This window comes from Chelmon rostratus, chromosome 21 (assembly GCF_017976325.1).
Source record: "Chelmon rostratus isolate fCheRos1 chromosome 21, fCheRos1.pri, whole genome shotgun sequence".
Classification (NCBI taxonomy): Eukaryota; Metazoa; Chordata; class Actinopteri; order Chaetodontiformes; family Chaetodontidae; genus Chelmon; species Chelmon rostratus.
The window spans coordinates 10,389,162-10,415,360 of NC_055678.1; the positions used below are offsets into that span (position 1 = coordinate 10,389,162).

Below are 26,199 nucleotides of genomic sequence, written 5' to 3' on the forward strand. Positions count from 1 at the left end.
AGCTCACCCTTGACTTCTTTTCGTTTTGTGGGAGTCTTCCCAAGCCGTTGGGTTTTAAATCATCAGGAAGGCTGCCTGGTTTGACTGGCAGTGGCGCAGTGATGTCCGTGACCTCCAGCACTGCTGACACCGCTGCTTTTGAAACGGGACCTCAAGCTGCATCCCACAGATTTACTGCGTTGAAGGTTATCTATGTGCAAAAGGTTACCTTAATTATACTGCACTGCAACTGGAAAACAGAAACTAGCACAACAGATGTTCGGGGTCAACCTTACATTTATGGCAAAAACAAAAAAAAACAAAACACGAGACAATACCACTGTGGAACATTCAAGAGAAAGTTCAGACTCATCTCCATTTATTCCCTGGAAACACCATATATACAAACATCATCCAGAATCAGTATTTTTAAAAACATCTCATCAGAATTTTACATTATGACATATTTACAAATGTATAATATAATCACAGTTTGAATATTCCACAAAACAGAGCAGAGGGAATCATTGCACAGCAGGGAGAAAACAGAAATAAACGTCTCATTTTGACACTCACACATACTGCACGCCACGTTTTCAGATCCACAGAGTGAAACGTGAGGTTACACACAACGCCGCAACATGGCTTCGTTTCAAGGCCGTTAAAAATCTCGGATCAGCGTGATGCTTACAGGTGACGCACTGTGACCGAATCAGGAGAAGCGTATTAGCGTGCCTTGGAGAATTATGAAGGACTAATCAGGAAATCCCATGCGAGTGTTTAGCATTTTGCTTCTTTCACCCATTCAGCAACAAGCAGCTCATTATCACATTGTTTGGCCACTGGCCTGATGGAAGAAGAAAGCTACGTTTCAATCTTGCTGAACTCTCAGGACTTTAAAAGGTTACCAAGTTTCAATATCGAGGAGAATCAAGATGAAATCTCCAGGTCTGCTGTCTGCACGTTTCCGCACGGATCCCACGTCGCAGGGCAATCAGTTTGGATGAAATAAAAGTAGAGGTACATCAAACAGCGAGCACCCACTGGAGCAACAGGGAACCTTAAAGGACTCCGTGACCTCAATCCTGGAAACTTTCATCTCTATTCACTTAGTGGGCCGTTTCAACCGTAGCCTCAGGGTGTACGGAAGGGGGGTCGTCCTGTAACCATTCACGACCCATAAAAGCCCATTTCTGATTGGAATGGGGAAAAAAATAAGGTGGAGGCTTTTGCGACGGCGTCGAAATTCAGATCAAATAAAGAGCAAAGAAAACTTTTTATTGTTGAATCAATTCGTTTTTTTGAGTGTGTGTGTGTGTGTGTGTGTGTGTGTGTGTGTGTGTGTGTGTGTGTGTGTGTGTGTGTGTGTGTGTGTGTGTGTGTGTGTGGCTGACAGACTCTGGTCTAAATGCAAATTCTGTTTAGCCCCCGGGGGAAACCCTGCAGACCAAACTTCACGGCCAGTCTGGTAAAAGCCTGTAAGCCCCGACAGATGAAGCATGTACACAAGGTGTGAACACAGAAGCTCGGGAGGTTAAAAGAAGGCACACACGCAGCCATGCACGCACACACAAAACCCACAGTCTGGACACTTTTAAAACTTCGGTCCCCACCGCAGTCCCGTGTTGCACGTGCACAAGCATTAAAACAGACATATAAAACAGTACACTGGTGCAGCAACGCATTCAGAACAACAACAAAAAGAAGCTCAATGAAAGGAACAGCATTGCACTTTGTCCCTGGATATATTCCTGTAGTTCCACTGGCTTTCCTGAGCTACAGCTACAGATCTCCTGTCCTCCCTCTGATTCCTCCACACTTGATTTACTTTAACGGACTCAGTGACACTACAAAGAGAAATAAAAAGAGGAGTGTGAGGGGAATACCTTAACATTTTCTGATAGTATTGTGCACACGGTGCAAAGAAAGCTGCTGTTAGCATGTCTGTGTCTGCTGTTTGAGATGAGGGATGATGATGGTGATACTAACAAACCGCTTTTAGGAATGCTGAAACAGGAACATCTTTGGATGCTCATGCCTGATTAAGAGAAGTTGCTACTGATGAAGTTCCTGCAACAGGAACACATGAAGAGATGACAGTGAAGGAAGGGCAAAACTGTTCAAGGTATTCATTCTTTTAAATTAAGAGCAAAGCGCAAAAATTCTAAAAGAAAGCTTTGCAATAACAGGAAATGAAAAAGGAAATACTAAAATAAAAAATTACATTTTAAGCCAACAAAAATGAAAATAAATTAAAAATCACATTCAAAATGGCTAAAGACCAGCTCTACATTTCAACCTCACCGTGTTTTATTTGTCACAGATTTTCTTCATTTTCACACACGAGGATACTTCCACACTGATGGCACGTTGCCGTTGGCTGCACGAAAACACTGCAAGAAACACAGTCTAGCACCGGTGTCACACAGATGGGCGGGTCTGCTGATGCGAGGCACCTTGCTCCACCAGCTCGGTCGTTAAGTGCTGGCTGTGCAGAGCACAAGATGATGAAAAGTGCGCAGGTGGCATGCAAGTTCCCCACAAGCCGGGGCTGATTTCCACTTTTTGCTTTGCATATGGAGTGCCGTGTAATCGAGCTGAAGAAGCAGTCTGTCAAAAATACATTTGGCTTATTGGCAGACGAGAGGGGACAAGTGGAGACGGCATGCTGGGCGATCATCATCTCATCTCAGTCACTGAACGGTGGAAAAAGCTGCAAGTCGCTGTGCACCGGAACATAGTCCGTTTTTATGAATTCACTGGCAAATCAGTCGCTTTTTTGACTACTTCCCAGGTAGAATTTGCTATACATTCGCAATTATGGCATCTTCAGTCATTTCGTTTCCAAGGGCTTTCAGAGGTTCAAGCTTGAAGCAACTGGCCCAAAGGGTTTTTATCTTGGCAAGGCTCGGGGGAGGCGGACGTTAGCCAGAGGAAGGTTTGCTGTGCCCAAGCAGGAAACGGAGGTGGCGCAATGTGGATGGAATGATGACAGTTCAAGTAAGTTAAGACACGTCCTCCAAACGGACAGAAAGTTCAAGAGGTCCCCCCGAAAAGCAGCCTGAGGTGCTACTGGCACTTACAACATTCAATTTGCTCCTTCATATGATGGGAGAATGAGTGCGTGCGTGTGTTTTGCCGTTCCTTCAAAACTTCCTCGACTACTTCTTGGTCTTTCATTTCCTCTTTCCTGTGACACGGTCGTGTCACTTCCTCCTCACTCCGTCCTCTGGAGCTCTCTGCTGTTTTATGAGCCGCTCGATCTCGGCGCCCAGCGTCTGCAGATTCTCCTGTTAGAGAGAGCAAAGTCTTTCAGGCTCAGATACAACATGAAAGCAGCGATAATAAATGGAAGAAACGCCAGATTACCCATCACAGTGAATGTTTGGCTTTGTCCCAGAGTTTTGTTTTATTGTCAGTTCTTCATGCTCATGCTGAATGTTTTTTTTTAACCATTACTTCCTGCTTACTGCCAATCATCTTTCATCCACAGAAAGACAAGTCGCTGCCAGAAAATACTCCCACGTTTCTTTTTGTTTATTGTCTCATTTAGGTTTTTACGTAGGGTGTCTTTAGCACAATATAAAGACAATAGGAAGCTGCTCATTTGCAAAATATGAATATATTAAGCATGTGATGTGCCAACATTGACAAAAGTGCAAATAGAGCGAACACCAAAGAGGCCATGACAATACATGCAGACAGGATGGAGACACGGTTTGAGGCTTCACCTTGTTATGTGGACACATTAGAAGCTTTAACAAAGTTTTTTCTATTATCCTTACGTTGCGTCATCCTGGGCCAGTTTGGAAGCATTTCTTTGCCAATTGCATTTGATGTGGATTTAAAATACGTTTGACAATAAGTCAGTTGTATTGCAACTCTTAAAGCATGTATTGCACACTGACTGAGGAAATAGTGGTAAATGGGCTGTAACTCACTGATATTATTGATTCTTTCTAAAGTAAACAAACCAACTGACATCAATTTTGACTAATGAGTTCTAATGGATCAGCAAGTAATCGACAAGCAGAATACAAAAACCCAAGATGATTTTCCTTTTATTAATGCACAAACATAAAGATGCGTTAATCCTTTTATAAACAATGGATTAATCAAAATCAAATCCCACGCAGTGACGAAATATAAGTGATATATGTAAATCTCAGTAAATAAATACTAAGGGCAGTGTGGGACAAAAGGAACACTGTGGTTGGAAGCTGAATCTGAGATATGTGCGTATTTCACTCGTGCTACGTTCTTTTATGGGTGCAGAGGATCATCTGGCCGAACCACCTCGTGAGACAGGTGACTGCCGTGAACTGAAAGATGAGAGGCGGAACGGACTGATTCGTTTGACACGTGACACGTGAGAAAATGAGTTCAGTTGAAATCCTAATTGCATTGAATGAGCAAAAGACCCTCAGGTGCAGAAGCTGGAATAAGGTCACATACAGACAAGGGCTGGATGAGGATGAACAGAGTGAATATGGGCTTAAAATCAACTATTTCGTGAACTAGCATGGAGGAACAAGACGTCTCGGATAGTGTGGGGCGCAGCAGTAATAACAGCGATAATGCAGGCTCTCAATTAGATTTCAAACATGTCACCTCTCTAAAAAATGAGTTGATAGACTGGTGCAGGTGTGAAGTTTCAATATGAGAAAAAATCTAAGTGCTAAAAAAAAAAAAATGTGTGTCTGTGTATAAATACCTAATTATTATGTAATTATTATTACCAACACATGTAAAACCAGCTTTTTGGGCAGGTGGGGCGTACCTTCAGGGTAATGTTCTTCAGCAGTGTGTCCTCCAACACAGCCTGCAGCTTCCTGTTGATCTCCAGCGACAGATCCAGGGTCAGCCCGCTGTCCGCCGGGTGGGAGGTGTAAAGCGAAGCCATGATGCCTCCCCGCCGGCTCAGGTGGGCCTTATTAATGTCTGACGCCTCTGATGAGAGGGCCCCCGACTCCTCTCTTAGCACATAGCTCTGGATAATTCTGCGGAGAGGAAAGGGGAGGAGAGGAGTCAAACGGCGCACTTCAAAAGGAGGGGGAAAAAACGAAGTGAATGACCGGCCTCGGCTGGAGACTGTTGAGCAAAGAAAATTGAGAAAGTGGAGATTCAATGGTGGGAGCAAGGAGAGCTCCAGCTGCGCAATAAAACGGTTTCCAGCAGCAAAAGAGGCGGACATTTCTAGAATAGCAATTCCAGTGGGATGGCTTTTTGAACTCATGTGTACTGGATACATTCAGACATAGTTAGAAAGATTATTTTTGTGCCAGTCAGAGAACTGAAGGTAATGAAAACCGAGGCACTAGCATGGGCTGCCAGGATTTAATTAATCAACTACGTGTGTGTGTGTGAGAAAGTGAGATAAATCTTCAGATTCACATAATCCATTTTCATCTCAATAGCAATACAGTGTTGAGGTTAAGCTATGTTTGTGTCGGAGAGAGGGAGAGAAGAGAATTCATTAGCTTAACAGCTCTAAACTTCCCATTGTCCAATTTTCCCAGCGCAGCTCAGAGAACCCCGACATGCACGAGTGTTTCCATTTAGAGGAAAACGGACCCAGAGAGAGACGACATTGTGATTCAAGTTCATTACTGCCTCCTACATTATTATATGTTTCTTAATATGCGACCGCAGACATGGGAAAATAGTACAAAGTGCTATTCAAGCTAAAGATGCTTAGGGAAATTTGTGTGTGAAACTCCTGACATTTTTTTCTATGCCTGTCTACTGCCATTAGAACGAGGCTGCAGGCAACAAAGGTAAGAAACGTGTCGAGGGTTGGAACTGAGGCTTGAGTGTGGGCAGGAGAAGAGGGTCGTGCAAGGTCGAACAGAAAATGTTAAAAACCTCCTGTACATCTCTTGTGACGGGTCGCTAATCAATATTTACCAATACTCATATTCTCAACAATAGTCTTGTCTTGTGGAGCTTCAAGATTCGCAAGTAGATAACTGGAGAACAGTAAGAGTGCAAGAGAATACCTAAATGTTGCAATTTCTACTACTACACTTACAACTATTACTACTGCTACTACTAATAATAACGATCAATATCCAGCTAACAGTTCTAAACTAAACAATTATAAACAGAAACTAAAACAAGAGCATAAGTACCACAAACAAAAACAAACGGAACAGTTCTACATCCTTGATGATATCCCCTTTCTATGCTGTGATGGCATTCAATAGACCTGATACATAATACGATGGTCTATATCAAGTCAGCAACTTCATGGATCCAAACTTGACAATGACAGCTTTCAAGAGGTCTCTTTACATGTTAAGTGCCAAGACTTGAATGATATCTAAAAGGGTTGAAAACATGCGGGTGATGTCTGTTTTCAGAATACATCATGCATTTAAGGAGGTAGCCTTAATTGTGTCGAATATATTACCCAGCATGCAGCAGCATGAGACACGTGAGTCTCAAACTTTAAAAAGAGTGAAAGCATTTATCAGCATTTTACTTGGAATGAAGACATTAAATTTGCCAAATATAGGTACGTAGGTGCACTCTGACGGACAGAGGATAAATCCTTGGTATTGTAAGTCTTTCACAGATGTCAACATCTATCTATGTGCGTCACAAACCTAGATCTGCATGTTGCAGTTTCCATTACAAGCTAACAAAGCAAGCAAGTCTATGGTGCAAAAAAAGTGAAATGACACAGTAGCTATGCAAGCACTACAAAGAAGCCACCATCATAAATCGTCCCCATCCACGCACACACACACAACACCTGGGCTTGCACAGACATAAAATGAGACTTACCTCTGACTAGACTTGCAAGGGTCCATATTTGGACCCAGTTCCATCACGACAGTGTTTAGTAAAAACAAAAAAGTGACAAAAATTACATGGTTGTGCTGAATGTCATGCAGAGGTCGGCGGGGGGCAGGGATGTCAACAACAGGTCAGAAGTAAGCAATTGTGAGTATTAATATGTCCTTTCTTTCCCAGCTGAGAGAGTGTAAGCAATGGGGGCAGCAAGTCAAGCATGCGTGGAATGAAGGTGGCAACTCTGGGCACAGTACAGCTCTCGCATACATCTCGGACTATACTGCAATCAGAGCGCTTAAGGTGGCTAAGCCTTGTGCCCCAAAAGTGGCAAGGCAGAAAGAGAAGATGCAGAGAAAGAAAGATACGCCTGTGGTCTGAAAACCTTTCAGTGATCAAAGCCAGGTTTAATCTTAATCAAGCTCAGAACTACACAGGCTGAAACCATGGATTTAAAAAGGTAAATTTAGATACTTTCGATCAAATCTTAGGAAATCTAAACATACCCTCATCAAACATCACAGGCACTGGCTTCAACTAAAATCAAAAGCATCAAGAAAACCCAAAGCCTGACTGGCAGCGGGACAGAAATCCCAGGTAACCTTGAAAGGATCCATTATAATATATCTGAACACATTCAGCAGGTGTGGATCCATAATAGCCTACAACAGAGCTTACATTGCTCTGATTTGCAGTTTCCATTGATTACAAGCCTAACAGAGTAAAAGGGATGCTCTCAAAATAAACAGCCATCTACGTCTCCTGAACAGAAGGCCTCCTCCTGCTTTGTATCAGCATCATTTTAATTCAAGTATCACAAATGGACCATTTTGACTTAATGTTCATAGTAACCAGGTGTGGGTATTGAAGGACAGACATCACTGCCTTCGAAGGATGGTGCTTCCATTTCTGTGTGTTTTAGCTCATTTACTACAAATCCAATCTACTATATGAACACCGCAGCCGAAGACCCGTTGTTGACCTCTTAATAGCACATGAACAAGCCGCTTGAACACAGCGCCATTGTTGATAAATTCATCCTAAACTGACCCAGGATGAATGAAGTTACAGATCTGTGAGTTTTCTCAGATGAGTAATCTTTGTTTTCAGATGCAATTAGTGTCGCACGTCGAGTCGAGTTTTAAGGTCAGTGACTGGATGTTTCTTAGCAAAATGCATCTTGGAATGTTTACTCTCTGAAGAAGGGATACCCTAAATATCTCCTCCCACTTCATAACTCGATATTTAGATGTAAATATAAAGATGTAGAAATGCAGTTGAGTGGTATGGCTGTGGTAATGTAAATTAAATATTAGCCAATTGACTTTCTTCCAATAACTGTCCTTTGCCAGAGACGCACTAAGCTTCTGCTTCCATATCTCTCACGTCTCTTTATTCATCACCTGCCTCAGGCTTACAGTTCGCTTGTCGGTGTTCACCAGGCTGTCCTGGAGGGATAGGAACAGAAAGGCAAAAAGGACATGTTCACATCCTCATTCTGGGTAGTGCAACACCCCCCGCTTAGCAGAGATTTTACAGAGCTAAATTTAGCACAGCAACCGTGGGATTCGCCCTCAATTTTAACTCTTGAATGTAGGTTGAGGCTAATGCATCCAATCCAAGTGTATAGCTGAGAGACAAATGAGAAGTGGGATGATCCAACATATCATCAACCGACGTGATGCAGAACTTTAATAAAGTGTCTGGAGTGATGTCTGAAATCTCATATCCATCACGTTTTACACACCTCACGGCCTAACCTATACATAAAGTGGTGATGTGATTAAGATAGCTCTGTGCCCTTCACGCCTCTCATTTGTTTAGGTTATGACCATGAATGTGGATGAAACATCGTTAAGGATCCATACTGATGCGTCGGCTCAACTATAAATACGATTAAGAAGTGTGGCGCGTGAGTTAGAATCTAAAGAGAGAGAGAGACTCAGAAGGAGGTAGCGGGCCATAAACTGTGTGTGTAAGCGTATACTGTTTGTCAAGGTCAGCTGAAGCACAGGTACACCAGACAGTGAGGTATGGTGTGTGTGTCTGGTTTAAATGCAAAGAAAATGTGTGTCAAACCAAAATATTACATTCAAATCTAATGAAATCAGGAGTCTTATTGGTTAGTATTGATTCAGTATGCCTACTATCTATTTGGTGCTGTTTGCATCTCATTAGTGAGCGACTTTTGCTGACTCTTCTTGTGTGGTTTAGTGCTGGTTGTGTCTTGTTCTTTTGTAAGTATTAGAGAGGATGACAAACTTTATTAAAGCTGCATTACTGTATTACCGCACTGTTACATTTAAACCGCCACATGGTCTGAAACACTGAATCAGATGTTTTCTAGCATCTTAATTTCCAAACACAAGCTGTTCATCAGTATTATTTGAGCACAGTGTACCACCATCCACTGCACCAGTAATAAGAAACCCTGCATTCTTTGGCGAGATATGTCAGCACTGTTCTTGCTCTCTCTCTTTCTCTGCTCCCTGTACTTTGGCCCATGCCACTCACTTGGTCTTTTTGCGGATCTCCTCCACCAGTTGCTTGATGTGATCCTCCATGAACTCGATTTTTTCCTGCTTGCGAGCGAGAGCCTTTTGCAGACGGACAATGCGATCCACAAGCACAGCCTTGTCGACCTCTGGGAAGCTATCCACTACCACCACTGAAGGACCAGACTGGCTCTCCGGTGACCGCTCCTCAACACCGCTGCTCCCACTGTGGCGTGCGTTCAAGGAGCCTGGGGAGTTGGGGGGAGATGAGCTTAGAAAACTGTTTATTGATAAGACTTTGGATATGCATCTACTAGCTGCGAGCTATTGTTTTCCATAAACTAAAAGAAAAAATACTCCTTATGTTGACTGTTCACTGTGATGTCATCAAGTTTGTAAATTGAGGGGCATTTATGCCACCAGAGGAGAAAAAACTTTACGGGATGAATATTGGAAAAAGAAAAGTCTTTTATGATATTAATCTTGTGTGTGTGTAAAATACTAACCAAATCCAGGAGTAGTACCTGAGGAACTTGAGCGACTGCCCATACTGCTAGCATCCCGGTCGCAGCCTCCATTCTCAACCTGCTCCAGTCTCTTACGGGCTGTAGATGAAGAGACAGTAAAGAACTGTTAACAGCAATAAATCTGTGTGCTAGACACATTATTGCTGTCATTGCTTACCACTGGCTTTTACTGAATTTAGAAAGTCCTTTTGCATGGTGTGCTTAAAACAGCACTTTGAGAGACTAGCATCACACTGCCTTTTATGATATCCCAAAGTGGTGGCAAAACCCCCAAAATCTTCAGTTCGCTCATTTCAATAAAGACAAGCAGGTAAGTCATTGCATTTAATAGGCCATAAAGAGGAAATAGTTTGTATTTTCACTTTATAAATAACTGTCAGAATCAGAGACTATTTTTCTGCAGATCAACTTATCGATTCCTCATCTAATCATTTCAGCACTGGCATTGTGTGAGCAAAGTACCACACAATACTGACTGGGATGATGACTTCAAAAACTTACTACTGCAGTGCAACAATGAACTGCGTATAAAACTTCCAAACAAATGATTAGAGGCAGACGCGCACAAAAAGGCAAGATGAATGTCAGAGTCATCATTGCTTGACTGAACTCCCTGAGTTTTCATCTGTGAAGGTGTCCACCTGAATAAATGTGATGCTGCTTGAATTTGAAGAGGAGTGCATGCTCAGCAAACCCTCCATGCATAAACAAAGCCCTAAAATGACTGTACTGTACTATACTGTCAGAAAGTGTAACTGCAACGCTGATGAATGATCACAGGCTCACCTAATAAATGATCACCTAATAAAAATGTCCTCTGTGTCCCACAAGCCAATTAAAAGTGAAAGGCTTTTGCATACTGCATAGAAGACAATAGCACTGAACTATATGCTTAAAGTTACTGTCTGCCCAGTGAACCAAGCGGAGGAAGCTGGCTCACTGTGCTAAGTATAATCCTAGCATGAGAAGAACATAAGCTACCCATACACTGCATCAATCTACACACTCATGTCTCCCTTGCTTCTAATCACTCTGTACTTTTTCCTCTTAATTGGAGTGTGAGACCTGACATTAAATCCTGGGTATGGACAGTGTCAGTCTCAGCCAAGCCATTCTATATTAAATTTATCACAGTAAAGCAAAATTAGATGATGAACGCAGCAGTAGGGCTGGAAATGATACAACGCTAATCTTGCAATTTAAATAAAATCCCATTTACAGCAATTCTGGCACAGGGTATGCCAGGCTATTTTCTGTGAAAGTATTTTGCACACTTTGCCTGCAATAACACAAAACTGGAGATCAAATAGAAGTTTTATAAAGTCTGTTGTCATGTTACACCTTCATTGCGAAGTATGGTAGCATAGAGCACACGCTTCAAAACCTGCCGCATGTTGACTAGGGTTGGTGACGGGATTACAAAAACAGAGGTGAATTTCACTCCTTGATACTATATTTTACATAAGTGCTACACAATCTAAACAGCTATCTTTGATATGTGAATGTATTATCCCATCATCAATGTAGGTCCAAATGAATGACAAGATGTTCTTGTCAACAACGTGAGAAATGCAGTTGCAAGACGGATACTTTCCACTTGTATGCTAAGATGTTTGATTTAGAGAGTACTTATTCTAATTCTAACCATTATAATTATCTATTAACTCCCCCTGCTCTTTCCATCGCCTTCATCTGCAGGATGTCTCTCGTTTTTCTATGACTCACTCTGCATTGAGTGTTCTGTCAGCATTATTATTTGGGGTGCTTTATCTCTGCGCTCTCCCTCATGCTTCTTGGCACATGGAGAGAGGTTTTTTTTTTCTCCTACAGCAGCAGGTTTTATGTTGTCTTCCTGTTTCATTCCTTCATGCTGAGTATCAGGTATTGTGTCTGTGCCATCTGTGTGTATATGATGTGCTGTGATGTGCCACTGTGCTGCGACACATCAACAAGGTATGGACTGGTTATTGATTTCTCCTAAAGTGGGTGTGTGTTTGTGCTTGTTGGCACCAGACAGACCCATTGAGGCATGAACTACATCCTGCTTTATCTCCACGTGCGACAGCCTCAGAGGGTTATGTGTACATGAAATAGAATTTTAATGATGTACTGTAACCACTGTACTGTAACTCCAGATTCTATGAGTGTAGGTGCAGCCCTCTAAGATATAGGTCCCAACACCTACTCCTCCAAGCTGAAGAAAAGGCTGCTTTTGGGAGCCAAATGTCCGGTTTCAGGTCAACTTATACACAAGGTGGGAGCAACTTCATCACTCACTCACTCAGAAAGCCAGGGACAGATATTTGGGTTTATAGGGCTAACCCTGACTTTGCTGCAGTCCGGCCAAAGATATGGTCCCAAAAAAAAAGAAAAAAAACTGATGGGGAATTAGATAAATAAAGTCACACACAAGTTACAGCCATTGCAATCACCCACAGCCACTTTTGTGTTAAAGCTACATGGCCTTTAAAAGGTATAATCCTCCTCATCTGCAACGCAATAAGCTAGAGAAATATACCATAAGGCTGTTTCCTAACCTTGTGTTAGTTGTTTCGTCAGGTCCTTGATGTTGGCAGCTTGTTTCCTTTTCTGAGTCACCAGCTCATCCCTCAGTTCTTCAACTCTGGTTTTTAGTTGGGCCACCTCCGTCTGCAGTGCTGCCCGCTCCTCCTGCAGGCCCTGCACCTCCTGCTGCCTCAGCACCTCCTCCTGTTTCAGCTGCCGTGACTGCAGGATTAACGGAGGCAGGGAAAAAATTTGAGTACTAATGCAATAACAGCCATGACAGAGTGGTGAGGTATTGTGACTGGCTGCATGTTAAAAAGGTAAAATTCACAGTCTAGCAACTTGTAATTGAAATGCAAAAAAACCTAGCACAAAGATGCTCTCCTGTAGGCAAGGCCTGAAAATATCACTATTCAAGGACACTGTATGTTTTAGGTCAGACAACTCAGCAAGATTTCTGCAAGGTGTGCCTACAGGATTTTAGTGAATTGTATTCATCCATTAATTAACCGTCACTTCACTACATCTCACTCTATCAATCTGTGCGATCAAAGCTTCCCTGACCTTGTCATCTAGTAGCCTGCTGGTGTCCTCCAGCCTCCCTTGGAGTTGCGTGAAGCTGCTGGTGAGCTGATCCAGCTGAGACTGTAGTGCGTTGCTCTCTGACTGGAGCTGAGCGTTCTTGCTGCTCAGCTTCTCAGTGAAGCCCAGTAGCTCAGCCTCTCGCTCCCTGCTGCCTTGTACATCGCGCTGGAAATCGGCCATCTGACTGGTCAGGCCATCAACTTCCTCTCGAAGAGACGTGATCTCCTGTTTGTCACTGCGTGACCAAAGAAAAAAGAGATAAGGTTAATAAAGACGAACATTAAAGTGTTTATTCTCATTTCAGTCACATGTGCTCTAAATTCAAATGAGCCAGAGTTTTTTAATTGACATTCATATGGACCTCCAAAGCTTTAGACCTGAAATGTTTGATTCTGATTTATAAAATAATTGGCAAAATGAGCCATACATCATCAAGTCACAACTGTTCATAGACAACTTCACTGGTAGTGGAGTTCACTGGTAGTGAAGCTGTCTAGAACTGGTGGCATCAAACCATTTTTTTTCTTGCCAACAACTAAAAATGTTGCAAGTGGTGAAAAAGTTCCTGCTGCTCAAAATGACAGCCAGGAAAAAGAAAAAAAAAAAGTGGAGAGGCTTTTTTCATAAAATCAATTTGGGTTGGCGCCACCTACTTATGGCACTCTGGCACACAGAGAAAGCAGCATTTCAATAAGTGGAAAAGTTTCTCTATCAAGTCATCTGCACATGGCCGGCAGAGCCTCATACTCACAGAGGGATCTGAGTCCCTTCCTGCCCTCTGTGCTATATCTGTCCCTGGCCTATCTTTAAATCCTGGGATAAGGTACTTACTGTAAAGGGACAAGAACTATATTACAACCTGCACAGTTCAATTAAAACCAATTATGCTTGAATGGTGATAGAGGTCGACGAGTCCAGAACTGAAACTCGCCTGCAAACCTAAACCATGCACAGCTGAATTTGTTTAAGCATAGGACAAATCTTGAACGGTGATGAAAAATTAGCATGTCGAGCCCTGAATGCTCCCAAAGGTGTTCTCATGTCATGTTATGATGCTTGCATTCAGTACTTAAATGATATTAATGATTTTATCTTTATTTTCCCAGCAGTCTAAAGCCCCCAATGTATCACTGTTTGTTCTACTAAAGTCTTATCCAAGAGTTCAGGTCACAGACTGTTTAAAAATCCATTTAAAGCAATTCTCTTAAGATGTATCCCTGCATTGTGAAATGCAGTACATCACATGCAGGTTTTGTTTACCCAAGCTTAATTACATTTGATTGACTACTTCCAATTCCCATTGCCTTCCCAAAAATGGTGTGGGTTATTGGAAGAGCCCCTCATAATTCACTGTCGTCTACAGAGCATAGGTATTAACATCTGCTTTAGCATTAAGCCCTGCATTAACAACACATTACCTTACTTAAACGTTTACAGCAAGCAACAACAACATAAAAATGTCAGAGCTGCTGTGATAGCTTAATAGTTGGCCCAGCTTGCTACACTCTGGAGTCACTGTGGAGACCCACACATCTCCTATATTTTAGGACTTTGATTTCAGAGCTGTCAACATCACACAATGCTGAAATTCATTCATCTGTACATGCCTGAGGTTTTACTTTCGCTACTGTTCCTGCATGGTCAGTGTGAGAGTGTGTGCTCGTACCACTGATGCTGCTCCTGGAGTGCATTGATCTCTTCCATCTTCTCCCTCTGGCGGCCGATCTCAGCTTTCTGCCGGTTGATGATCTCTCTGTACTTGCTCAGCTCGTCCTCCCAGCGTGGACGCTCGTCCTCCAAACACTTTAACTACAGAACACCACACGCACACACTTATTAAGCCGAAGAAGACCTGCTGATATCGTGGACACACAGATGTTCAAGCACTTATCTGTATGGCAAACCTTGGTGCGTAGAGTGTTGAGCTCATCCATGCTCTCTTTGTAACTCCTTTTCAGGTCCTCCAACTCTTTGGCCTTCACTCGGTGCACCTGCAAGATGGATTAAATTCTACATTAGACATTCAACCAGTATTACGATTTTTACTTTGAGTCTGCTCATATAAGCAATTTCTGTTTGGTTTTAATACAACGGTTTTACCCATCAATTTAACTCTCAGTCATACTAATTGGAAGATATGTCATTCTGGGAAAATAAGTAAATAAATAATGAAAAATCTTGCATTTTATTACAGATGCATTTCCTGGCAATCACAGTGTGGCATTCGTTAACATGATTTTGTTTATGTACTCATTATTCATGTGAAAGCAAAGCTTAATAATGTTTTGCCTCACCTTTTTAATAAAGCCATTAATGGCACTACTCAACTTTTTCAAGAAGCTATTAGTAGCCTGTGGTTTCCAAGACAACATGCCTGTAATGGAGATGCTGGCAATTTATGTCCTCCATTCATCCCCTCCCCCTCCCATTTTGATTTTAAAACCCACACAGTGATGGAAAATCAACTGTTTTGTTTGCATCATTTATGACTGAGCTACATCATAACTTGAGCACACATACTAAAATAAACACAGGCTTGGACCAATTTATCCATCAGCAGGGCAGCGAGACCTGCCAAGACAAGGTTCTACATAGTTAAACCCGTCCTAAAAAACAATCTGCACAGCAACGGCGACAGGCCTACAACATACTGCATCTCGCCATATTAAAAGGTTTTGGATAACAGAAAGTCTGTTAACCACAGAGTTAAAGATAATTGTATTCAACTTTTTATGAATAAATTATAAATTTCTGACATAAATGAAAACTAAGTAGCATTAAATAAAAGTTCAAAAAAAATTGATTTAAGACCACTCAATGACTATTAGAGCCTGATATTTTTGAAATTCAGATGTAAGTAATTTAAGGACTTAAGCACTATGGATACATAAACCAGACTGTGGAATCATGGCAAGAAATGTGTGATTTCCTCTGGGTTGTTGTTGAAATGCACAGCTTCATATTGATTATTTCTAGGCCAGTTATTTTTAAAGTGTGATTCCCCTCAGAATGAAGCAGAGAGAAAAACAGGCCGTTGTGTTTGGATTGAGTCCATGTCTGCGCCTGTGTCCATGCGTGTCTGCCTGTAGAGCCTATGTGCCAGTTTGTTACTCATTCCTACTTAAAGCAATTTCACCTCTCAAACTGATGAAAACAGCTGAAAATAAACAGTTTTTACTAGAAGAGCTGGCATCGAGACCATCAATAAAAGGCTGAATAACAGCCTGGTGGAACAGAGCGTGTATGTAATTTTGAATAAATAGCAAACCTGATTTACTGTTATGTAAAATTTTGTGTTTCTGGTGGATCATCACATTGATAAATAAAATAACAATTAACAGACAAGTATGTCTGCAGACATGCAACAAGCTTATCTGTGACTAATGTTTATGGTAATGCTGCTTAGCTTCACATATTGTCCAGAAGAAACGACCACTCACTGGCCGAGAAGTGTTTGTATGTGTGCACAGCGGTTGTCACCTCTAATTGGTCTGTTTGTTCCTGCTTGTGTTTCTCCAGCTCTCCTTTGGTCTCCCTCAGTTTAGCATCCAGCTCGTTGGACTTGAGCTCCTCTGATTCCTGGAGGAGAGAGGGGTAAAGGATTTCAAAACAAGATAATAAGTAGGGCGACAGAGAGAGTGCAATGGCTGAAACAATAGCAAGAGAGGGGCCGGCATCAAGAGAAGGCGAGAATGGAAGAAAGAGGCAACTGACAATGAGACAACAAAATATAAAGAATATACTTTGCTATTTTAATACGCTAAAAATTCATCCTATGCATTGTTTTCATGGGAGCTCCATGTCAAGTCATTTTATTTTGACATTTTGATCTGTTATATGCTGGCACTGCTGCCTGTGTATGATGTGATAACACGCTCCTGGTGAAAGAACACAGTAGCTCAAATGAGTGTCTCCACCACAGAGAGAAAACTTAGGCAGCTCTTTACTACCATCGTAAGGTATAAATGAAAACTGCTGGTCACCTGAAGCAGAATCAAGCCTGTTCCAAGTTCACTTTCCCTCCCTGAACAGCATCTATTCATATTCTACTAAAAATAAATGATATGGAAACAGTGTTGTTCAGTTCGTGTATGTTGGTGTGTCGTACATGTGTCACCGACGAGGCAAGATTTGATTAATTTAATAATTTGATCAATCGGTTAGTTCATTCAGGGAGGATGCACACAAACAATAATAAGCCAACGAATTGTGATGCTGCCAAAATACATGCAATGTCTCTCTACATCCATTCCAGCCACACAAATCTAGATATTCATGCCATGTTTCTCAGACGTTTTATTTTACATTTGCTCACACTCTTGGTCATCAGCAAAGTAATACTTCTATGTGATACATGTCACAGACCTGGTACGTTCGGATCATGTCCTGACAGTTCTTGCGGATCTGTTCGGTCTCTTCTTTGGCCTGGACCAATTTGGATGTTGTCTCTCTCAGTTTGTCTTTAGTTTCCTACACACAGATTAAAATAAGGATGCTTTTGTATTAAGGGCATTTCACTTCAAAGCTAAGCTTTTACTGTACAAAACAATAACAATGATTTGTAAAAGGTTCTTGTTTTGTGACTTCTTTTCTGGGAAAGGCATTTATAAACACAGACACTGATTTATACATACATCAACCACACACACCGCAACAAAGAGAAACATAAGGTGCTCAGCTACTGTGGCCTTGAACAACTTTTAAGTTTTTCCTTCTTCCTCTGTTTGCTTGCTTGGAGGCAGTTAAAAATAAAAGCATGATTTTGTAACGGGCATTTTCAAAAATAGCAACAGTGGTGATGATGACTTCCTTGCAAGATCATTACTGTACCATTTTCATCCCATTTCATTTCGCCCCTGAATCAAATCATGTCTTTTATGGAGCGGCTGCAGACAAAATGACTGAAGGGGGTGTCATTTGTATCCTGGGAATACTTAGTGGACGTGCATCTTTGACAAACAACAGGCATGGTGTCTAGACTAAATGAAGAAACCAACATAAAGCAGAAATTTAAGGATGTTCTTTCAAAATGATACAGGAAATGTATACACTTAATACTGGAGCTGCAACAACTTCATGTAGTCAATCATATTAGACACGGAAATGTAAACTTAGCTATTTGTATTCATTGTATCATTTGCTAAAAAGTTGACTACAGCATGTTCAGGTTGACACACTTCTTCAATAGCATTCAAAGCACAAGGATATTATGAACAAGCAATTAATTAGTGCTCTCTTCTCTATCTTTTTTCCCTATAAAGTCTATTAAAAGGTTTAACACACAATAAATACAAAAACACCACAATTACATTACCTTGTGTGTATCTGCCTCACTCTTTAGTTTGTTCTGGGCCCATTTGACCTTGATAAGATGTGAGTTGACCTCCTCCTTCAGCTTTTCCACCTCTCGAGTGAACCTGCTAACCTCGCCTTCCTGAGAGGACAGAGAGATGGGTGATGCAGGAACAATATGAGAGGCAAACAGGTCTGCAGCTGAGCTGAGATACTTGTTAAATAACGAGTCTTGATGCTTTTCCCCTGTTAATTCCCCAATATTTATTCAAAGCATGTCAGTTCCAGGTAGGACATCCAACATACCGCTGTGATAAGACTCTGTCTCTCTAGTGGTAAATTAAGGCAAATTCAATTCAAATGGATGGAAATGGATCAAAGCAACTGTGTGTTATCTTCGTACTGTATAGAAAAACATAACTTTCAAGCTAAATGCAAATAAAACCTGGCCAAGCAAAGCTGTTGCTAAGTGTTAATGTCCTGAGATAAATGGTTTTCAAATAACAATGCTTTAACAAGGTACTTAAATGTGACACAGTATTTACCTTAGCATCATAGAGCTGCTGCAGCCGGCCTTTCTCCTGGGCCAGCTGGTTTCCTCTGAGGGCCTGGCGGTCCACCTCCTTGGTGGCTTCCCTCAGCCTCTTCTCCAAACCCTCCTTATCCCGCCTCAGGTCCAGGGCCTCTTTCTCTCCCCGTACATACTTCATCACCATGGTCTCCTTCTCTTGGCGCGCCTCGTCACACTTCTTGTTCGCCTGAGATGATTGTTCATATCATGAGGTTTACATAATTTCCCACACTTTAGTCACTGAGCTCTTATACTGTTGGATCCTTCAGAGGATCAGGATGACGTGATGTTTCCCTTTTTAAACCCCTCAAAGGAGATAGCTAAGAAGATGTATGAGGTACTCTACTTAGCACGTTCAAACTTCATCCTGGAGGGGCACAAGTAATGAAATATAGACAGTTGGCTCGATAGAAGGAAAATCCTTCTTTATAGTGTGGATGGAAGACAAATCTGTATGACTGTCAACTTGTGAGCCTTTTACAAAAAGAGACGATTTCACTGTTCATAATGTAATGTATTATTACTTTAGTTTATTACATTATTTAGTACAAAGAAAATAGCGCATTCAGACTTTCTTTGTCCCATAGGGCTGAAACTAACAATTATTTTCACCATCAATTAATCTGCAGAGTATTTTCTCAATTAATCAAATGTCAGAAAAATAATAAATATGCCACAAATGCCCACAGTGATATATTGCTCTATTTGCCTGTTTTGATGAACTAGGTCCACAAACAAGCAACATTCAAGCAGCAAATCCTCACATTTGAGAAACTGGAACCACCCGAATGGCATTTTGCATCTGACTCAAATTATCAATCCATAATCAAAATAGTTGCCACTGCCAATGGCAGACCAGGTCCTGCTGTTAACACAAAGTGCATATTTCTACAATGAAGACACATTTTAGAGAAACAAACTAGGTGCCAGTCTGTCTATGCCTGAAGCCCTTCATCAGTTTTAAGACCTGAGCACCATGGTACAGCTACTATCCTGACACTCACTCTCACCACGGTGGTTCACTCACAGCCTTCTTTACTGGTCTCACACCAGTGTATTCATTTCATTTGTGTGCTTAAGAACATAACACAGCGAACATGGATATAGCACAATTTGCGCATCAGCAACACAATGTTAAAAAAAGAAAGAAATGATCAGTTAGGTGGCACAGAGTCTGTAAAATGACATGGCCGAATGTTTCAGACCTCAGGGGCAACAGATGATTAGGACTGGGTCACCATTTTAGTACAAGGGAGGACTGATACAAAGGAAGGGCTTAAAAGTGACGACTGAGTGCAAAACCTACCTCATATAGTTCACTGAACAGTGAAATTAAAAACTGTCAAGTGCGACAAAACTGTCAAGACAAAGGTACCCTACATGGTGTCAACCAGTTGTGCAAGCTACTGGATGAAAAATGTGCTTTCCTGCACTATTAGCTTACCAGGTAATTAAATCTGCAAAAACAAGAGTTTGGTGTGTAAGACCTTGACCGTTCAGCTGCTAGGTTTGTGCAAACGTCTTTAAGATACGCAAGTTACAGTATCTGGCAAAAACCAATTTATTTTTGGCTAGCTGTGAATAGCCTTTGTTTTAGCTATTTCAGCTTTAGCAATAATTAAATCAGAAGATGAATATAACATTTTACCACTACAGATACAATAGACAAAAGATACTCAGCCTGCAGTTTGTCTAATAATGATGCAGTGAATTGGGCCAATTAACAATGAGTGCAACATCTTCAGTACATTTCAGACCAGCAATTCTTGTCTCAGAACTCTCTTAATTAAACATTGAAAATCCATTTTCTTGTATCCGAACAGCATATCCAAATACACTTTACTGAAGCTGTATGTGTTGTGGATGATAAAGGATGCCAAGTGCTGTGTTGTGGTTAATGTCTTCATTTACTGTCCGGGTTCGCTGCTGTTAAGTTCTCTCTGACAAGCTGTAGGGATATGCATGACCACAGGAGCTGAGCTCACATCAATACACGAGTATCCCATACCATCTTATGTCAAAGTATATAAATGCTCCAAAAACACTTGTTTATTGGCAACATGTGACAGTATCATTATATCATGATTAGGTATGAAAGGAGGATCCTGGAAAGGCTCAATCGTTCATAAGCGAGGATGATGTGAGGTTCACCACGTTGTGAAAAATATGATTGTATAAAAAATATTACAACATGGGCTTTGTACCAATGTTGTCGGTAAACATAGGGTTTTTTTTGCAAATGATTGCATTGTTTTTATTCACATTTTACACAGCGTCCCCTTTCGGAATTAGGGTTAGAATTTTCTTCTATATCTCAAAAACTAGGATTGTGTTGATCATTTTGTAAGGTAAAAACAATGTGAGTTCAGCAACAAACTCAGCCTTACTTAGTAGCAGACTAAAAAAGGCAAAAGGCCAGACATGCAAAAAAGACAGACTGAGGTAAAACCTAAGTTGTGTGAGCAGCTTCTCAAAAACATACTCTAACAGCATTCGGATCCCAGTTATACCTGTTCTAGCCGGAAGGCCATTTCCTTCTGCATTTGCTGGAGGGCAGCCTTGGCAGCCTGGTCCTGGTGAATGAGTTTATCCCGCGACTCCTTCAGTTCTTTCAGCAGCTCCTCCACCCTGCCCTCCAACTGCAGAAACAGGGAGTATACAGAGTAAGAAACTTGTAGGGCAACACTGGGCCACACCTGGGCTAACCTGCTACACAGGATGACACCTGACAGAAGATGTCTAAAATCTAGACAGCACAGGAATATGACTGACATGTCTATGACAAAAGACACCTTAAATAATTACATGAAAGTCATCAGTAATAAAGATTTAACCTGTCAAGCTTAAATGTATGGTTGGAAAAAAACACATTGGGCGTACGTCATACATATCCCTCCTACACCCATTTGCTTACACAATGCTTAAACAAATGCCGCTACCTAGAAAGCATGAATCAATTACTGTTCCTTCTATGGCAACAGTGATGCTATTGTCAAATGAATTAGAAAGGCTGAATGACTAGAGAGGACTTGTGGTCCGGAGTGCTATGTAGATGGTAAGCTTTGTAAACTTAAAATGTATGACACGCACACAAAAACGACTCAAGACATTTGAAAAACTCACAGAATTCACACAAATGAGTACAGCCTTTCATGCACATGTGGTGTGTTGATTGCCAGTAAGCAGAACGCTGTGTCCTTTTCTTCTTCCCACCAGGCCGCTTTGTTTGACTTCCTTAATTGCCAGTTATACAGGACTAGACTCCAGATTGAATTGAATTGGAGCGTCACTGTGGCTGGTGCTGCTAAACACAATTTGTCCTCTGGTTTGTCCTCTAACTGTGCTGTGTATTCTGTACATAAGCGGTTCCTGAATTTCCGATACAGAAAAAGGATGATTCATGTGTTCTTACGATTTGCTACTTTCTTACCACATTAAAAGCATAGAAATGTTAAGTGTGCAATTTCTACATTTTGGATGAGGAAATATATTAACACACATTTTTGTTCATCCTGTGCTTGTCGAGAGCAATGCTCTGATAAATATTTGCAACAATGCAGGTGCTACGGCATCACAATTAGAAGAAGTCAATGTCCGGCACAGGCAGGAAGTCAGACAAAACATTGCAGTGGAGCACTTCCTTGTTAATGAAAACATATGGGAAATAGGGCTTCATTGTTTTTGAAGACAGATACACACCGTGTCACTTGTGCTCTAAAACAGTCAGAACAACATGGATAGAACGTAAAGAATGAAACTAACCTTTTTAATGGTGACCATGTGCTGCTTTTCTGTCTCTGCCCTCTTTTTCAGTTCTTCCCTCATGTTGTCCTTCTCTGAACAGATGCCCAGGATCAGCTCCTGATGTCTCTTGTTCTCCTCAAGCAACCTACACACACAAAAGACAAATTTAGTCCATACAAAGTCCATACAAAATTCTGAAGAATTTTAGACTGTTGTTCTTGAGGCCAGAAGACAGAGCAGCATAGGAAAATATGTGGATTGTTCTTTATCACACAACCAAAAAGTCCAGTTTCATTACTGCAAAAACACTGTTGGGCTTTAAAACAATTGTTTTTGTGTGTCAGCTTAATTAAGACATGAATTCATCCAATAACATCACAGTGGATCAACGGTAACTGACGAAATAACAGTTTACCTCTGAATAGCTTTCTCCTGCTGTGCATATTTGTATTGCACACACTTCTCAAAGACCACCATGCAGCCCTCTTGGTCTGTAGGGAGTCCATTGACAGGTGGGCTTCCTTTCCGCTCACCTCCACTTTCACCCTCAGGCAGCTGACAGGCCAACAGCTCTGACTCTAGCTCATCCAGCAGTGATTCCTGTGACAGCGAGCGCTGGATCTGGGAAATAAGCTTTCGGCTGCAATCAGTGTCATACGGACTTGACAAGGAATGGAAGGGGACTGAGGTGTTGGTATTGGTTTGAGGGCTGGAAGCCAGCGAGGAGTTGACAGTGTCGGAACTGGGAGTGGAAGGGCCATTAGAGATCCCAGAGGTGGTTGTCAAGTCAGTAGGGGAGGTTTTCGAAGTGCTTTGGGCGGAAGAGGATGATGGACTCTTGGTTAAACCACTATCATCAGCAGGCGATGGCTCTGTGGAACAATTTGTAACCAAGACTGATGGCTCCACACTGCTGTATGGAGTGGCGGTATGAGAATCCTTAACTTCATTAAAAGGCAATAAGGTTTCTACTGTCCCTTCAAGAACAGAAGGAGAGCTTTCTACCACACCATCCAAAGTGGTGAATGGGGCTACCAAAGCTCCATCAGCCGCATTTGAAAGCGAAGGTATCCCACCTTCCATGGAAACTGTACCGCTATCACAGTCAGTATCAGCATCCAGCTCACTCCCCTCTGCATGTTCCTGATTGCATGTTTGAGCTTCTGACTTTGTCTTTGCGTCCGTCTGAACATCTGTCACCGTCTTAATTAGTTCACTATCAAGCTGTGCTTCATCTTTTGCCTGACTGCACTTTTCTGCCTCATCTGCACTGCTGTGAGAGATTTGTTCCTCCTCTTCTATGTTAGATGTGCTGTTGCGAAGCTGATTCTCTGGGTGAGATCTCTCAGACACAGATTCAACCTCCGATCCTTCCATCATGTGTGTATCTGAAGCAGGACCAGGCTGCTCCATGGTCCCTCTCTGGTTCAAACCTGGCAGAGACAGAGGATGAAGCAGATACAGAAGGGAGAGAGGGAGACTGAGTGGGAGCACGGACTAATAAACTGTTTGGGTTTGCATTTATTGTGTGACAACAGTTGAGAACAGCTTAAAATTTCCGGATGTCACCAATGCAGCAGCTCTGTGCTTTTTGCATGCCATGCCTTTCTGGTCATTAGGTACAACCTGGTCTTTGTTACGCCAGGAATAAACCCAGACAATCCCAACAATAAGCTTCATATTTCCTCATGCTAGCCCTCTGGTAATTTGGGAGTTTATCTGTTGGCAAAAGAAACACATAACTCGAAAGGCATGCCCAATAGGTGTGGTCGTGTCAACACTTAGTTACACTTATGGGCATGTGGTGCAGAGCGTCATACAACTAAGACAGGTATCCAAATCAGTACACAGCATCACTGCATTCTTTTTCAAAGTGTATCACCAATCCAATCAGAGATTTTGGTAAAACTCACCTGGCAGGATCTGATAATAGTGTTAATCCAAAAAGGCAAATGACTGTACTTTGTTTGACATTAGGTTTTGAACTATACAACTTTTGTAAATATGTCTAATATGAAAGCTAGATGAAACCCCATAAACCTGTTAAGGGCCGGTACATGACAAAATGCATGGTTGCATTGTTTACCACTGAGAATAAGACTGCATAGCCTGATAACACTTTCTTGGTCACTTTGGCTTATGGATATGAAGAAAATAAACCAGCTACTAGGCCTGTGTTGACTAAAACCAAGGAATAGGCTTATAAATAAAGTGACCCTGCCTCAGTCTGAAGCATTCAATCAAGGCTTGAACCTCCTAAGTCGAACATTCAGCAGTTACATATTGTTGCTTTGAACAGAAAATGGCTTTGTCAGCATCTACTGTGTTAATAATCACTGAGAGATGACTGATAATAGCTGAAAGCCATGTAAACTTTAATACAGCTGTTCGAGATATTGCCTTTGACATAATATATGTTATACTACAGTGGCTTTCCTCTATTACACCATGTTTCCAGATTGACAATTCGTGATACCTCTTTCAATACCATCTTCTTCGTAAACATTACAATGACCCCCGACTGTTCTATTACAGAAAAACGTAAGTCTGACAGTAAGCCCAAAACGCCTTGTGATCAACACAATATAGCTACACACAGCAACGCAATCAAACGTCTCATGTTAAGCAGCGAAAGCACAACAGCTAAAACACACTCAGTGACGTTTATGCTCTTGTGACAGGTGTCATGTCAGAATACCATCAAAAGTAGTTGTCGTAATGTCAGTAGCCAGCCTTAGTGCAGCACACCCTTTCGGTGTCCATACATCGGTTTGGTTATTGTGTAGTTAGCAAGAAGGAGGCCGATGTGCCATTTATATTTACTGCCGTTTTATTAACACTTCGGTTCATTTAACATTAGCCCTGCTAATGCTAACTTTAGCTCGCTAGCCCCTTAGTTAGCCACGACAAGGCATTAAGGAAACACATTACCTAGCGTAAAACACAGCACATGCTAAAACACAGAAATTCTATGATTCACAGATGGATTTAAGGTTTAACTACAGAATGACATATTGTATGGAGGCACGCTTATTTTAGCTAGCTAAGCTAACGTTGATAAGAGAGGCGTTAGCTCGCTACAACTACAGTCCGCACACACTAGCGTAACGTTAACGCTAGCATCCTAGCATAAATGACAAATAAGATGGTTATATTTTCACCCACCGAATGCGAAAAATCCATGGTGAAGTTCAATGCGGAGACAATGTGGATAAGAGTGAACTTTGAGGTTTATGCCTTAACAGCTGATAGACCCAACAAGTCACTTTGATATGACACATCAACAAATATGGCCACTGCAGGAGAAACGATGATGTGACATAAACCAATGAGAGACCAGAGAGAAATGACGTTGGTCTAGTGTTACCATGACAGGTACACCCCCACCAATTTCCAAACAGCAGAAAGCACATCAAATACCACATGTATGTCTCATACCATTGATATGACATTACAAATTGCTTACAGCTCATTACAGTTGTACTGACTGATACAACTTTGATAAGCTGGGTATGGTTGCCGATTTGATACCAAAACCAAAACTAAACGTTTCTCAAAACCGTATATTGTTGAATATACACCTTTAGAGTTTGAATTTGCCTTTAAACAAATCCATCCGGCAATTTGATTGGTATAATTCAATTTCCAGGGTGTGGGATTTATTACAGTTTTTTTTCAGAAAATATTGTATCTTGCAATATCGTAC

General features: G+C 41.5%; 1 protein-coding gene across 3 annotated transcripts; it reads right to left on the bottom strand.

Annotated features, from left to right (window-relative positions):
• Window positions 1-324: 324 nt before the first annotated feature.
• On the bottom strand, window positions 325-25,782 carry ccdc186 (coiled-coil domain-containing protein 186). 3 transcript variants are annotated; one of them, XR_006007885.1, is made up of 17 exons: window positions 25,659-25,782; window positions 22,909-23,926; window positions 22,512-22,638; window positions 21,260-21,388; window positions 18,724-18,936; window positions 18,201-18,320; window positions 17,252-17,356; window positions 16,367-16,465; window positions 14,791-14,877; window positions 14,553-14,695; window positions 12,866-13,121; window positions 12,334-12,523; window positions 9,776-9,874; window positions 9,289-9,517; window positions 4,760-4,979; window positions 2,284-3,269; window positions 325-2,049 (listed from the first exon to the last, which is right to left on the bottom strand). XR_006007885.1 is itself a non-coding variant. In XM_041963069.1 (16 exons), the coding sequence occupies exons 2-16, from the start codon at window positions 23,904-23,906 to the stop codon at window positions 3,186-3,188; spliced, it is 3,081 nt and encodes a 1,026-aa protein (XP_041819003.1). In that variant the 5' UTR covers window positions 23,907-23,926; window positions 25,659-25,782; the 3' UTR covers window positions 325-3,185. The 3 variants fall into 3 exon arrangements, 2 of the variants coding, with proteins under 2 accessions (XP_041819003.1, XP_041819002.1); XM_041963069.1 differs by having other exon boundaries at window positions 325-3,269; window positions 9,794-9,874; XM_041963068.1 differs by having other exon boundaries at window positions 325-3,269.
• Window positions 25,783-26,199: the final 417 nt, after the last annotated feature.